At 36.6% G+C, this 15,936-nt stretch overlaps 1 protein-coding gene across 2 annotated transcripts; it reads left to right on the forward strand.

The window, feature by feature from the left end:
- The first annotated feature begins 5,600 nt into the window (after positions 1-5,600).
- Positions 5,601-12,751, forward strand: LOC107809636 (putative RNA methyltransferase At5g51130). 2 transcript variants are annotated; one of them, XM_016634297.2, is made up of 9 exons: positions 5,601-5,967; positions 8,255-8,477; positions 9,457-9,571; positions 9,744-9,791; positions 10,301-10,571; positions 12,014-12,101; positions 12,182-12,247; positions 12,344-12,412; positions 12,538-12,751. In XM_016634297.2, the coding sequence occupies exons 2-9, from the start codon at positions 8,412-8,414 to the stop codon at positions 12,625-12,627; spliced, it is 813 nt and encodes a 270-aa protein (XP_016489783.1). In that variant the 5' UTR covers positions 5,601-5,967; positions 8,255-8,411; the 3' UTR covers positions 12,628-12,751. The 2 variants fall into 2 exon arrangements, with proteins under 2 accessions (XP_016489783.1, XP_016489784.1); XM_016634298.2 differs by lacking the exon at positions 8,255-8,477 and having other exon boundaries at positions 5,827-5,967.
- Positions 12,752-15,936: the final 3,185 nt, after the last annotated feature.

Consider the following 15,936-nt stretch of genomic DNA (forward strand, 5'->3'; position numbering starts at 1 on the left):
ATAAGAACCCTTAGGTTGTGTTTGATGAGTAATTGATAGTAGTTGGCCATTTAGGGCTCGGTCCTCGAATCAAGTTTTGACTCAGGCTCATTGACCCTTAGGTTTTCAACATATTGGTCCTTAGGCTCTTTAGCTCTGCCCTGAGGCTCTTTAGATTGGCCCTGAGGTTCTTTATGTTGGCCCTAAGGCTCTTTTTAGGTTGGGTCGATTCGACCTCTAATTTGGCTATAGTTTCCCCCCATTTCGGCTGAAGACTTTGAAGTTTTGATTATGCTTTGGCATGTTTTGTGTTCGTCCCACTCTTCGACGACTCAAATAAGAACCTCGATTATGAGTCGATATGTGACGATAATTGAGTATCTTGAAGGCTGATTTTTCGAAGCCTTTTTACTGAAGGCTAATTGTCTCGAAGCCTTTTCATTGTTTGGAGCTGATATGATCGAATCTCCTTTGCTTATGCCGAGGGTAGCCCGATTAACCAGTTCTTTTTGAAGTATTTTCAAAGTATTTGAAGGCCTTTAATTTTATAGCAGCGTTCGGACATCTCCGAGCCGCGTTAATTCGGTCGGAGCCTTTTGATATAACCGTAGTCGTTATGTTTAGCCGTAGCCTTTAGTCCTAGGGTGAGATGGCCTCGGCGTCTATATCGAGGGTATGCCTTTTTAGGGGTCTTACAAGTTCGGATATATAGCCTTGGCCTTAATATCGAGGTTATGCTTATTTAAGGTCTTATATTGGGCATGCCTCATTAAGGTCTTACAGATTTGATGTTGCCTCACTGAAGGCTTACGAGTTTGAGTTTTTGATGGCTCGATGAGCTGACTGTTGATGACAGTCCCCGAGTGTTCGAGAGTTTTTATCCCTTGAGCCGTCTTATGGGAAAGTAGTGAACTTCTTCGAGGCACAAAGTGTTTTGATAAGCAAAGAGGCTTCCTCAATTACTTGATATATGCGTACATGTTTTTTGCCTTTGGAGGCTCGATTATTCTATATGGACACAATTCATTTGACCGTTTGGCCCAATACAACATTATCCTATTGAGGTCCTCCCAGGCATAGTTCGATTTCTTTGAAGAGATGACCTCCCGGGGTGATGCCCCCCAATATTTGAGGTTGATCGAAGAGAAACCTTGAATACTTGATGAGTTCTCCTTAGGTAGCATATGGATGTTGTCTCGTTAAAAATCTCACCGGTAAAACCCGTTTGGGATAAAACCCGATCTAAGGGAAAACGAGCACAACACATGGTTTAAAACCCAAGGTCTTCGAGTCGAAGGGTGCTTCGGCGTTTCCCATCGAACACCTGTAAGAAATTAGCATAAAACATAAATGAAAAGGGAGAGGGTTGTACCTTAGCAATGATAGCGTTTGAGCCTTGATACGTTTCAATTTCTCGCTCCGTGGACGCAACATGGTCCTTTATTCACTCATTCGGGTGCAGCCGAGAAAGTAGGTTATGGTTGCTACTTGGCTGTTTGCTTTTTTTTTGGCTTCTTCGATGTAGAGGGCGTCGATGCCGATGCCACGCCGTGCACCGCGAACATCTCTCTTGCTGCATGTTGCTCCCCGTACACTTCTTTTACTCCATTCGTGGTTGAAAACTTCATCATTTGATGAAGGGTTGATGGCACTGCCCTCTTACTGTGTATCCACGACATTCCAAGTAAGGCATTGTATCTCATGTCACCTTCGATGACATGAAACTTAGTATCTTGGATTGTACTGGCCACGTTGTCCAGGAGGATGATCTCCCCTTTCGTTGTCTCGCTCGCTATGTTGAATCCATTGAGGACTCAAGAAACGGGTACGATCTGGTCGAGCAACCCGAGCTGCTCCACCACCCTCGACCTGATTATGTTGGCCGAGCTACCTGGATCCATGAGCACACGCTTAATTTAAAATTTATTCAAAAGAAAAAAAATTACCTGTGCGTCATTATGAGGCTGAGACAAGGTCTGTATGTAACCTCGAGTTCGTTTTTCCCTGGTGATGGATATTCTCGTTCACTTGACAACGGGTCCCTGTGGGGCGTCGACCCCTCCAATGATCATGTGGATGATGTGTTGTGGTTCTTCTAGTTCGTTCTTCTTGTTCGCCTCCCTTTCCCGAAATTGGTTTTTGGCTCGATTGCTGAGGAATTCTCGAAGGTGCCCTTCTTTGATCAGCCGGGCCACCTCCTCTCGGAGTTACCTACAATCCTCGGTCCTATATCCGTGAATGCCATGGTATTCGCACATCAAGTTGGGGTTACTTCGGGAAGGATATGACTGTGCAGGCTTTGGCCATATGGTATCCCTGATTCTACCCATGGCCGATACGATGCTTGAGACATCGATGTTGAAGTTGTATTCTGACAATCGGGGTGACTCTATTGGCCTCGAATGACTGTCAAACCTGGTCTTGCTCATAAATCCCCAGGAATTTTGGTCTCGATCTACTTTTCGATCATTTCGAGGCATATTCCCTCTCAAAGTGTCTCTTCAAGCTTTGAAGTATGGCTGATACCTTTCTTTGCCTGATCTCGACTCCCTTTTCTGCAGACCTTGGTTCCTTTGCTAGGATCCTGCTTGGATATACTGAGCTAGAGGGGGCTCCCAATTGGTCGTCTTCAACCCTGATCTTCAATTGATACATGTTGTGCACATCCGCCCAGGTCACGGCAGGATATTCGATCAAATTTTTCTTTAGCTGCTTCGAAGCTATCGAGCTAGTTTGTTCAAGCCCTGAATGAAGGCCTGCAATGCCCAGTCATTGAAGACCGGTGGTAATTCCATTCGCTCCATCTGGAAGCAAGATACAAATTTCCTCAGCATCTCGTTCTCCCTTTGTTTGATCTTGAAGGCGTCGGACTTCCTTGTAGACACCTTGATGGCACCGGCATGTGCCTTCACAAAAGAATCTGCCAATATGGAAAACGAATCCATCGAGTTTGGGGGTAGGTTGTGATACCATATCATGGCCCCCTTCGACAGTGTTTCTCCAAGTTTCTTTAGCAAGACAGATTCAATCTCGTCATCCTTTAAGTCATTCCCTTTTACAGCACAAGTATAAGCGGTAATGTGCTCATTGGGGTTCGTGGTCCCGTTATACTTCGGGATATCGGTCATTCTGAACTTCTTCAGGATGGGCTTCAGAGCCGCACTTGATGGGAATGGTTTTTGCACGAACATTTTTAAATCTACACCCTTTAGAATCGGGGGTGCGCTCGGGATCTGATCGACTCTCGAGTTATAAGTCTCCACCTTTTTATCGTTAGCCTCTATCTTCTTTTCTCCTGACTCAATTCTATTAGTCAATTCCTCAAGCATTTTCATGATTGTGGGGTCATTCCCCGAGCCGCTTTCATCGAGTCTTTCTAGCATTGGCTCGTGCTGCATGTTTGCTGGTTCGGCGGTGTTAGGGGTTCTGTTCTGACTTTGAAGTTGAGCGATGATGGCTTGTTGAGCTTGCAGCATCTCGAATATCACTTGGAGGCTAACTCCTTCTTCTTCCATTCGTCGTGCTTCCTGGCCTCCAGCCTGGGCTTCCCTGTGTCCGTTCCTTACAGGGTGTGCGCCTACTTCTGTATTTAGAGCGTTGTGGGAGCTGATATCAACTGGATCCACGTTTGTCACTCCCTCAGGGTTTACAGGTGGTACATCGAGCCCTATGCCGCTATTTTCTCCAAGTGCTTCACTATCATGAGTAGGTGCATTTTGTGTGCTACACATATTTTGGCCTAAAGTCAAAAAAATCTTTGAGAAGAAAAAGTGTGAAGAATAGCATGTGTTATCAAAAAACTAGCACCGAAACAATCACTATTATTTTTAGCCCCACGGTGGGTGCCAAACTGTTTACCTTTAAAATTGGTATTAACAATTATATTTGATTTGTGGTTCTAAAAATACGTGATTTATCTTATCACTAGTTGTTATGTGAATAATGTTTGGTGTAAATGAGCAAGAAATAATAAGTAAACCAGTGTGGTCACAAGATTGAGGACCTCGAGCTCAGCGATATTGGACCTCGAGGGCAGGCTTTAACGGTTGATAATGAACAACAAATGAAGAACAATGAATGAACACAATAAATGAGGAGCAATAAAGCTGTAGAGTAATTGTTGAGCAAGTTTAGGCAAAAAAAGTAGAGAATGTTCTATTGCATCCATATTCATCTCTCTTACAAATACGACAAAGGTCCCTTTTATATAAGAAGGGGGAATCCCAACATAGTACATGTCTAATAATAACGAGGAAATGCTATTGGTACAGCTGTATAATAGCCTAGTACGGATTTGTACTATTCTTGCAGACATGGTCAGCTCTAACCACGTGTCTTTGGGAGTTTTCCCGTCTTTTCATGGCGATCGTCGATTTGTATTGCTCCGAGATTGACCATAGTGAACCTTCGATATGCTCCCTCAAGGGACGTATCTCGGGGTCACACTTCAAATTCTGCTTCGAGCTTCTCGAGGTTGGGCGTGGAGTGCCACAGTAACCCCAAAATCGAACTCCTCGATTTTAACCGTATACAAAGGTTTTCTCATGATAGCCTGACGAGATTATATAGAAGTTTTAATGACTTTGATCTACTGATATAATCTTTTCATCTTGATTAGCATTGGTGGTTTATTATTTTTGAGCGCATAATTCAAATTTGTTGCTGACAGTGTCATATGTAGGTTATAGCATTGCATTACACATCAAATAAGAATTTACTAGACATGTGTTTCATGCCTCTTTATTATTCCTTCTATTTTACTTTATTTGTCATAGTTTGATTTGGCATAAAGTTTAATAAAGAGAATTTATTTTTAAAATTTATAGTCTTAAATATGTCATAATATTTTGTGTAGCTATAAAACTTTTAAACTTGTAATCTTAAACTAATCATAGTATTTGTGTGGCTATAAAAACTTCCCAATAAAGAAATATAGAAATATGTCAATCTTTTGGGAACAAACTGATAAGAAAATAATGCCAAACAAAGTAAAACAAAGGATGTACGACTACTGAATTGACTTTAGTTATTGATATGATTTAATGGTTTTACCTTTATTCCTATTATTATTATTATTATTATTATTATTATTATTATTATTATTATTATTATTATTATTATTATTATTATTATTATTATAAAAGTGGATCGTCCAAAGTAGAAAATTAAAATATCAAAATGTCCATATAAAGTGGAATGACCTTTTTATCTTTCACTCGAACACTATTTCTAGCGTTTTTTTATAATGAAGCATATACCATAACAAAAGGAAGAATTTGTAGAGTAAATCTAAATCATAAACATGACTTATATCATTTTCAGTAACTTGTAACACTTTATTAACTTTTATTTTATAACGCAGATATATATTTTGAGTGTTATATTATTATTTTCAGAAGTTTGTTCTCATTGATATAAAGTACACGTGCATCGCGCGTATCCTAAAACTAGGAACAAGAAAAAAAATTGGCTGCCCTGCTATTTAATGGAATTGGGCCAAAGAGGCGGCCCAAATGTTTAATCCGTCCGCCCAGCCTAAGCCCCACTGACCCGCCTGGCCCAACTAGTCCCTTCCCCTTTTCCCATCTCATTAAAACTCCCATTCCCCTAACCTTAGCGATAACAATCAGATTTCCTCCCTCAAGGAAAACCTAGCAGTCGCTGATCTCTTCTTCTCCATTCCCTCCAACCCGCCAGACCCCTCTTCCTTCTATCATCTCACTCACTCTTCTCCTACAGATTCTTGCACTCATGCAAGTGCCAAAGAAAAAAAGAGCACTCTCTAATTTAGAACACTGAAATTCCACAAAAGAAGAAGAGAACATAAAAAAAAAGGGAGGATAGAAAGGATATTTCTGAATTGATTGAGTTTGCAGCAGTTTATCTCCATGTTTCTGGTTTTCTAAACATTTTGGATCAAAAGGTGCTGCTGATTTTTGCTGTTCTCTGCATAGTTGGACTCCAATTCGCTATTCCAGCCTTTATTAGGTATGTTTTTTCCTTAAAGCTATTGTCAGATATGCCTTGATATGGATACTATGGTTGTTCTTTAGCTCATTTGCAGTCATTATTTGAATCCATGGCTGTTTCGCTAAGTTCATTTGGCTGATACTTTAATTTTTATGTTTTGATTGGGCTTGAGTACTGAATAAATACCTGTAAACTCAACTAAAATAAGAAAGTGTGACTCCCTGAACGTGAGCAGCTTTATTGTATTAGTTGTATTCCTATTTTTGGTAAATGTCACAGTTAATTATCTCAAGTTAAAAACTACTGAAAGTCTATACTACAGTACAGACTAACGTCACAGCCAATTTCCTGAGTTAAGCTATCTGCCAAAGTCTACACACTTTATTTTTTTGATATAAAACAATGTCCATACAATAGCAGATTACTCTAGGCCCATAGAACATTACTGGCTGATCAATCCACTTATAATAAAGCCATTGTGCTCAACGACTTTTTCTCTTTTATGGGTTTAACGGGAGCCATTGTGCTCAGCCATTTTGTTTCTCAAAAAAGACGATTTTCTTTAATCACTATGGAAATGTCAGAGAGTTGGCATAAATTTGATAAATTGATTGTAAGGATTATTTAGGTTTGAGTTGCTGTTATCAGTTAAGGGGTTGTTTGATTAGAATTTAAGCTAGTTGGGCCATTTGGTTATCTTAGAGAAAATCAGAAAATTAGATTAAGTTTAGAATGGTATGGTCTTTTAGTTCAGGCTAATTTGATAAATGAATAGTTGAGTCAAATAAATCCTCCGCCAGGCCCACCTTCGTAATAATATGCTATTGGTCCATCTCTTCTTTAATAACAAAGTTGATTACTTCCTTACTTCCACAACTAATTTCCATAAACTCTTGGCCCTACAATAATCTCAAAGTAGAAAAAAAATTTCATGAACAATCGTAGTTTGCTTTAGGAGCGTTTAAATAAATCATTGTGGCTATAGTACGGTTTCCGTGACATGGTCACGATATGGAAATCCCAATTCGAGTGTGCATTTTACGTGACTCGACATAACTTCAAATAATAATAAAAATAAACATGTTGCGAACCGCGTGTGCGTTTCACGTTGCGCGATTCACAATGTGTACAAAAACAATAAGTGCGCGACATCGCGACTTATTCAAATAAACTCCATAAATCTTAAAAGCATTTAAAACTCTATTAAAAGTGGTTCGAAGGTTAAAGTGCACATAAGTCTTAAAAACATGTAATAAATCAGATACTTGGGCCAATTATTAATAGTTGAATGACCGTGCTAAAACCACGGAGCTCGGGAGTGCCTAACACCTTCTCCCGGATTAACAGATTTCTTTACCCGGTCTTCTGATTTCGTGGACTTTAAAACAGAGTCAAATTTCCTCGAATTGGGATTTAAAATAAATCGGTGACTTGGCGACACCATATAATTATCCCAAGTGGTGACTCTCCGATAAAGAAAATAATCCCATTTCAATTTTTGTCACTTAAATTGGAAAACCCCCTTTCTTTCTCTATCCCTCGGGAAAAAGAATAATTAATATATATATAAACCCAAATAAATAAAAATAAAAAAAAGAAACGAGCCAAAGATGTGTGCAGAATAAGATTATGAAAAGAAGGAAATAAATTTATTTTTTGAAATAATAATAATAATAAATAAAATTAAAAAAGCAAAAAAAAAGAAGCAAAAAAGAGAATAGAAAACAATTATAATGTATAATTTATTTTAATAATTGAATAAAAAATAAAAAAAGATAATATGTATATTATACCAGTTATATTAAAAAAATTTGAACAAATATTTTCTGTATCAATTATCTTTTCTTATTATATAAATAAAAAATAAAAAAGGCAAAAAAGTAAATGAAATTAGATTATGAAAAAAATAAAAATAAAAGAAAAAATGAGTTAAATGAAATTAGAAAAGGAACAGGAAATAAACAAAAGAAAACAAAAAGAAAAAATAATAAAGAAGGAGCCAAAATTGAGTGTGAAATTAAATTATGGTAATAATAATAATATGATTTGGACAAAAAATAAATAAATAAAAAAGGAGAATAAAGAGAGAAGAAAATAAAAAAAAGAAAAAGAGAAAATAAAGAAAAGAAGGAAAAAAAGAAGCAGAGAAATTAAAAAGAAAAAGAGAAAAAAGACGGAAATTAATTAGTTTGATGGGTATACAAGTAAATGAATAAGCAAGGATAAATAATTTTATTTTTGTAGTTAATTGTGTCGTTCACCCTATAAAAATCACATAATACATGTGTCTTTGTTTTCCCTACAGCTTATAAAGAGCCGGCTAAAACCCTAATTTGTAAACCCCATTGAGTGCATAAACCCTTTGGATCATCTGCCCTTTTGGTTTTCCATATTTCCATATTTGCATGGAGCACCAATGAGCAAGAATAGGCGGTGAACATCAGGAGGACACATCAGCGACGATGCAGAAGAAAAAACGTAAAGAAGTTGCTCTCTATGGTAATTACAGAAACTACTATGGCTATAGAGTAAGCCTTTCTTTTCTCCCTCTTTCTCTATTTTTACATACCCTTTCCATTATTTGTTTGGTTTGTGGGTGCTAATGGATGAGTTTTGCATTAAATTCAGTGTAAGGAAATAAATCCCATCTAGGCAAAACCTTAAGCCTTGGTGTTTATAGTTACCTGGGAGAGTTACCCCGTATCTTCATAAGCATAGTTACTATGTAATGTAGGGGTGGAATCACTAAGGGAACCGTGAATTTATACAAGATGATTCAAAAATATTCTAGGATGTCACCGTTGTAATTTGAACATATGACCTAAAGCAATTTTGAACCCCCCTTAACTACTATTCTTGTATTTTTCTTCATGTCAAGGGGATTCAACATCTCACATATAACCAAAAAATATTAATTTTACTCTATTTACATTGTGTAATTTTCCACTGTGAGGGTGTCGGTTTAACACCCCTCACTCTACCTAGTTCCACGCATGGGTGGAATAGGTAAGGTGGGCACAACTTGCTTTAGATACCCACAATTATATGAAAAAGTCGTGATTTTATGCTGAAAGCTATATTAAAGAATACAAGATTCAAGTTAATAATTCTTTAGTTGATGAATAGATCTAATGTTAGAAAGGAGAGCTCTTACAGAGGAAGATAATCCTTATTGTAAGGAAAAATATTTTTATTTTCCTCTTTTACCAACTGACCCTCTCTTTAGCACAGATGGATTGTAGTTTTTAGGGGCAAAGGTAAGGCACTAAAAGTTTTTCCCTAACAGTCTTAAGGTTTCTATTGCCTGTGCTATCTCCGGAAAATCTTACTGCTCCCAAGTTGAAGCAATTTGGGAGCAGCTCAGAATTTCTTTTTTGTTTTGTTACCATTTAGTTTTTTTTTAAAGTTTTTTTTATTCAATTATCATAAGTCCATACATAATTTTGAGCAAGTTTATCACTGCATACCTTTTAGTTGGACTCACTATTTGGTACTTTTTGTGTACAGATTGGTCAGGATTTGGAAGAAGATCCAAGGTTAAAAGCTATGAAGAAGGAGTGGTTTGAAGGCAAGGATTGTCTTGATATTGGCTGTAATAGTGGAGTGATCACAATCGCCATTGGTAAAAGTTTCTTAATTACATATCTGTTTCTGAATTGGGATTTCTCCTTAGTGCTTTTAGTTGCATGTGGGATTTTTGCTTGATATCTGTGCTAACATTGTCCACCAATAGAGGTTACACATTTCCGTTTTCTTTTGTCTGTTGTTAATATTAGTTATCCTTTTGACTACAGCACAAAAGTTTAGCTGCCGAAGCATCCTTGGAATTGACATTGATGGTGGTAAGTATTTGAACTTTTCATTTGGTCTACACATTTGGTTCACATGTAGCTGATTATGGCCGGAAGAAATCACGAGCTGATTAAGATGCCAACAAATTGTCATGCAATTTGTGAACTGCACAAATGTTACTTTCATGGATCAGTCTTTATTAGAGACCAGCTGAACGGGAATTTGTTAGTATTTGATTTTGAACCCACATAGTGCATTTTGTTGATTTTTCCTGTGCAATTGGATGGACCAAACAATTGTTTTGTGCAGTGATAGTAATGTGCGGTTGGTCGGATTGTTGTGTCACACTGTCGCTCTTTAATTTCTTTTCCTTCTTATTATTGTATAAATTTGGCCTGTTGATCTCTTTTGCGACTTATTGCCATAGTTGCCGATAATATCATATTCTGTTATCCATATAGGCAACTTAAGTAATGTGTGATCTGATGGATTTAGCATTTGACTTTGAGCTGCTAGGATGTAGTTTATAACTTTTATTCTCTCTTTTCGCCTCTTCCAGCAAGAGTTAATGATGCCTATTGGACTCTCAGGAGAAAAGTGAAGAGTATTAGAACAGTGCCTGCAGGGGGTGACAAATTAGCAGAATCAAATACTGTAAATTATTTAAAAGACCCTGTGGCAGAGTCACTTAATAAAAGGGCAAAGAATGATTGTACATCACCTCATCATTTGCAAGAGGGAGGTTTTTTTGACATAGTCTCCTTCAAGAAAGGTGATTTTATTCAGAATTTGCATCCAAGAGACAATACATCTTATGATACAATTATTTGGTAAGTTTTCTTTTTCTTTAACATCATCTTCCCTGTATGGTTCAAGAGATGTGAAATCTTTTAGTCAATTGCAATCCTTCTGCGAAAAGGTACCCAAGATGTTATATTGTTGGAACTTGTGTTTCCTTTTCAAAATCACCCAAAATTTTATTCTAAAGGTGCACTTCTTTTGGCGGTAGAGGCAAATTATGTAAGCAAAACAAGATGATAAAAGAACAGTGCAAAAGCATAAAGAGTTTATTAGCTGGAGAACATTTTTTGTTTCGTTACCCTGACATCCAACTTTGACCAGTCCTAGGTGAGTATGATTTGGGTGGATTCTGTCTTCCTTGTTTTCCTTTAGCTCCAGTCCTATCTGTGACACCACAAAGACATGGTTAAAAGAGGGGAACAAAGAGACTTTTATGGACTCTCATGCTTATGAATATCATTTTTATTTTGAGAAAGGTAATATTTATATTCAGAAAGGTAATATTTATATTCATCAGCACTCAAAATAGGGCTGCTCTATAATATTTACTAGTACAGAACCTCTGTGAGATTTACAGCGAGTCAAAAAAGTCTAGTACTGATTCTGCATCACCTACCAATTGTTCTTTAAACCAAAAATGAAAAAGAGAAATGCATGAATCTTGATTTTCTGTGTTGAAGTACTCTTGCCTTCAAAACATTTTGCATTCATCTCTTTCCAAACTGTCCACCTTATGCAAGCTGGAGCAATCTTCCACCATTCCTTGTGACAGGTCCTTCCCCTAATACTGTTCCAACTGCATATCAAGCCAACATCCTCCTTGGGCATCATCCAAACAATACTAGCTAGTGTTATAAAGAGCTGCCAAAGTTGTCTAGTAATAACACAATTCAAGAATAGATGGTCATTGGTATCAGTTTCCTGGTGACATAGAAAGCATGTAAAGCTGGTCTGAATACCTCTTTGGAGAATCCAAAGCGTGGCAGGCTCCTTTATCAGTACAAGTGTTTGTGTCGACACAAGTGCGGTGGCTAAAATGAAGAGTCTGCTGCTCAACATAAGTAAATAAGTGATTCTAACTGAGTTATCTGCCATTATGTTCCAGTAGTGTTTAGTGTGCGACAATTTTGAGATCAACTGCAATAGTCTTCTAAATTTTATTGTGGGATCTTTCTTTTTCTCTTTTCTTTCTTTGGGAATGGGAAATTTGCCCAGAGTGTTGGGGCTGGGTGCAGGCTTCTCAATCTTCGGCTTTTCTAAAGATTGATCAGCACTTGAATCGCTCCCTGAGGGTTTCTTACAGAGAAGATTAGACCCGGTTTTCTGCTTTTCTGTATATATCATATAATCTAAAGCAAGAGAATGTATAGTATGTTTTTTAGTATTGGTTACTTTTTATGAAGTGGGGTGCTGCAATTTTATTCTATTTCCATGTATGTGAGCTTGAAGAGCTGAATTTCATTGGATGCAGCTTAAGCGTGTCAAAGTGGGTGCATTTAAACTGGGGAGATGAGGGACTAATAACTTTGTTTTCTAAAGTCTGGAGGCTCCTTTCACCGGTAATGTTCACGTGTAATAGGAAGCAATTCCTTGAAAACAGAAAGAAACTCATGTTTTAACTGTACTTTTTTGATAGCAGGGTGGTGTCTTTATTTTGGAGCCTCAGCCTTGGAAATCATACTACGATAATCGTCTTGTATCTGAGGTATATTACTAGCTTCACAGAAGACCTTATATTGGGATTTCTTTTTTTACTTTGCGTACCAAAATTGTAAATGTTAATGTTGTTCTTGCTATGCAGACAACAAGAATTAATTATCAAAATATTAAGATCCGTCCAGAAGATTTTCAAGACATACTTTTGGACAAGGTATTGCAGGGAATTCTATAACCCCCTCCCTCCCTTTCCTCCTTTTAAAAATAAAATAAAATAAAATAAAATATTTCATGACTCTGGGAAGGCTTCACTGACACATCCCTTTAATCTGAATGCAGATTGGATTTAGAATGGTAGAGGACATAACATCTAGTGTATCTGGTTGCAAAACTGGCTTTAAAAGACCTATTTTGGCATTCTGGAAGTGATGTATTAAGTTATGAAATTGCTTTTTGTTAGACTGAAAATTAGTGTTGTATATATGTGGATTCCAGTAGGGAGCTATTAACATGCTTAAAACAAGTTTGGAATTGGCTCTACATCTTATTCTCATCCAGAAGCGTAAGAGTTTGGACAAACTGTCTAGAAGCTTTCTTATTCTATGTCTAATCTTTCAAAATAACAATTATTCGCGTAACTCCTCTTTCCTCAACGACTTGATCTTATTAAGTTCCAATTTTCAATTATTATCTTTTATAAGCTCTTCTTAATTTCCTTTTCAGAATTAGCATTACCACCCTTGACCAAACAACTGCAGACTTGTGATCTTTTAGCGATTTAAAGCTTACCCTACATTGCTGAAATCCTCTCATACCCAAACAACTGCAGACTTATTAAGAGATGTTTTATATTAAAAACTCGGATAATAATACAGTTAATAGTAATTACGGTACCAAAAATAGAATAGTTAATTCTCCTCTATCTGATCTCATTTTAAGTGTTGTTTAAAGTTTTAGCATGTCCATTAAGAAAATGTTAAATACGAAGTATAATTTACTAGATCCTCCTATTTATTTCTTAGTTTCTCTCACTTATTACTCATCCTATTGGAAAGTGACTACTATTTTTACTATTAGAAAAAGACTAATAATAACTTTTGAATCTAGAATTTGTATGTGACAGGTTCAATCTTTAGGTTCTTACCAACTATTATCATTTAGAAATTATAGTTTTTTTTTTTAATTTTGTTTGCAATTTTAGTAATTTTTAACGTATATACATATATTCCATATCAAAAATACTGAAATCATTGAACCATGCTACATCATTCACTGCTATTATTTTTAATTATATAAAATTAATAAATCTATCTGCGCTTGCCACAAAATAAATATAGTAATTAATTTAAAAAATGATTCTTATAAAAGGATCTTTGTTATGAAATAAAGACTATAAAGTAAAGACAAGTATAGAGAGAAACTGATATATTATTCGAATTCAAACTGATGTACATAATGAACAGAAATCTCTTTCTATTTATAGAAGAAAGGAAGTTGCTGTGTAAGCTGCTACTACAAGCTGCAGTGTAAGCTGCTACTACAAGCTGCAGTGTAAGCTACTACTACAAGCTGCAGTGTAAGCTACTATAAGCTGCTGTGTAAGCTGCTGTGTAAGCTACTGCTGTACCAGATATGGATAATCTTCTACTGAGAGCAATATTTTTCCATAACGGAGTACTGAATGGATAAGCTTATTATACCCGGTATGGATAATCTTCTACCGGGGTAATGTTTATCCATAACTGGGTACTGAAAAGATAAGCTTATTATACCCGATATGGATAAACTTCTACTGGGGGTAATGTTTATCCATAACCGGGTACCGAAGTGATAAGCTTCTTCAGGAAGCTTATTTCCAATATAGTACTAAATAGATAAACATATTTACGGTGGAGTCCCATATGGATAAGCTTCTTCAGGAAGCTTATTTACAACGGAGTACTAAATGAACATCCATAATATAATATATTTATAACACTCCCCCTTGGATGTTCATTAAAAGATAATGTGCCTCATTAAAACCTTACTAGGAAAAACCACGTGGGAAAAAAATACCAGTGAAGGAAAAAGAGTACACATATTTAGTAAGACGCATTGCTAGGTGCCTCATTAAAAACCTTATAAGGAAAACCCCATGGGAAAAACCTTAGTAAGGGAAAAAGAGTGCATCGCGTATTTTACTCCCCCTGATGAAAACCTTGTTTCAAATATTTGAGTCTCCGCATTCCAATCTTGTATACCATCTTCTCAAAAGTTGAAGTTGGCAAAGATTTAGTGAATAAATCTGCTGGATTATTACTTGAACGGATTTGTTGCACATCAATGTCACCACTTTTCTGAAGATCGTGTGTGTTGAACAATTTTGGTGAAATGTACTTCGTTCTATCTCCTTTTATAAATCCTCCCTTTAATAGTGCTATGCATGAAACATTGTCTCCGTATAATATTGTGGGTCTTTTATCACATTCCAACCCATATGTTTCTCGAATGAATCACTGATCTCAATCATATGCATTCCCTGCTTGCCGGTTTGAAATCGAACTTTATGGGTATCAGATAAATAACCTGCATTACCAATATGATCTGCACCACTTTTGTTAGCATTAGCAAGATAAATAAGTGCACCATCTACACCGAGATAGAGTATTTCAGGACCAAGGAGTTCCTCGTCCTCTTCTGGAGGTCGGAACAAATCCTTATTTACTTCAAGTGATCAAACAATCATTGGTGTACTCAATGAGTGCGCTTTGTCCATGTAAAAGCGTTTTAAGACCCTTTCTGTATAGGCAGATTGATGGATAAAGATCCCATCTGCTAAATATTCAATTTGCAGACCAAGACAAAGTTTTGTCTTTCCAAGATCTTTCATCTCAAATTCTTTCTTAAGATATTCAATTGCCTTTTGAAGCTCTTCTGGAGTTCCAACAAGATTTATGTCATCAACATAAACAGCAAGTATAACAAATTCTGATGTCATTTTCTTTATAAAAATACATGGACAAATAACATCATTTATGTAACCTTCTTTCAGCAAATATTCACTAAGGCGATTATACCACATGCGCCCAGATTGCTTTAAACCGTACAAAGATCTTTATAATTTGATCGAGTACATTTCTCAGGACTTTGAATTATATGCTTCGGGCATTTTCAATCCTTCAAGGATCTTCATATAGATTTAGCCAAATAAGTCATATAGGTTAAGACTTGTATCTAAATGGTACGACATCTTCAAGTGTCTGGACTGCTAGTCCGATCCTCACAATCGTTTACAATATTGTGCACTATATTGTATTAAATGTATCGTCGACGATCATTTTGTGTCAGTTCCGAAGCGCCATAACTTGTGGAGATCTCATCACTTTCTTTATTTTCAGGTACCTGAACTTTTTCGGGAGTTTCATGAAATGTTATGTCGTGGGCTCTTCTAGAGCATATTTCCTCTTCATTATGATCATTTTGATCATTAGCTCCTACTATTTTTCAAGGATTGTTACCTTTGGAACCGATTGGTCTACCACGCTTCATGCGTACAGTAAACTCTATCCTTCAGGGACTTTAATTTTAATAGGAGCATTTGCAGCTGAAATATGATATTTAATTTTAGATCAGCAAATGCTTCTGACATTCGACTTGAATTATCTTCTAAGTGAGGATCATGATAATTCGATTCATATAGCATATTTTTCAACTGCTTATTCCATCCCTCAAATGTTAGAAAAACTAACATATATCCCC

The sequence above is a fragment of the Nicotiana tabacum genome, chromosome 11 (genome assembly GCF_000715075.1).
Source record: "Nicotiana tabacum cultivar K326 chromosome 11, ASM71507v2, whole genome shotgun sequence".
NCBI lineage: Eukaryota > Viridiplantae > Streptophyta > Magnoliopsida > Solanales > Solanaceae > Nicotiana > Nicotiana tabacum.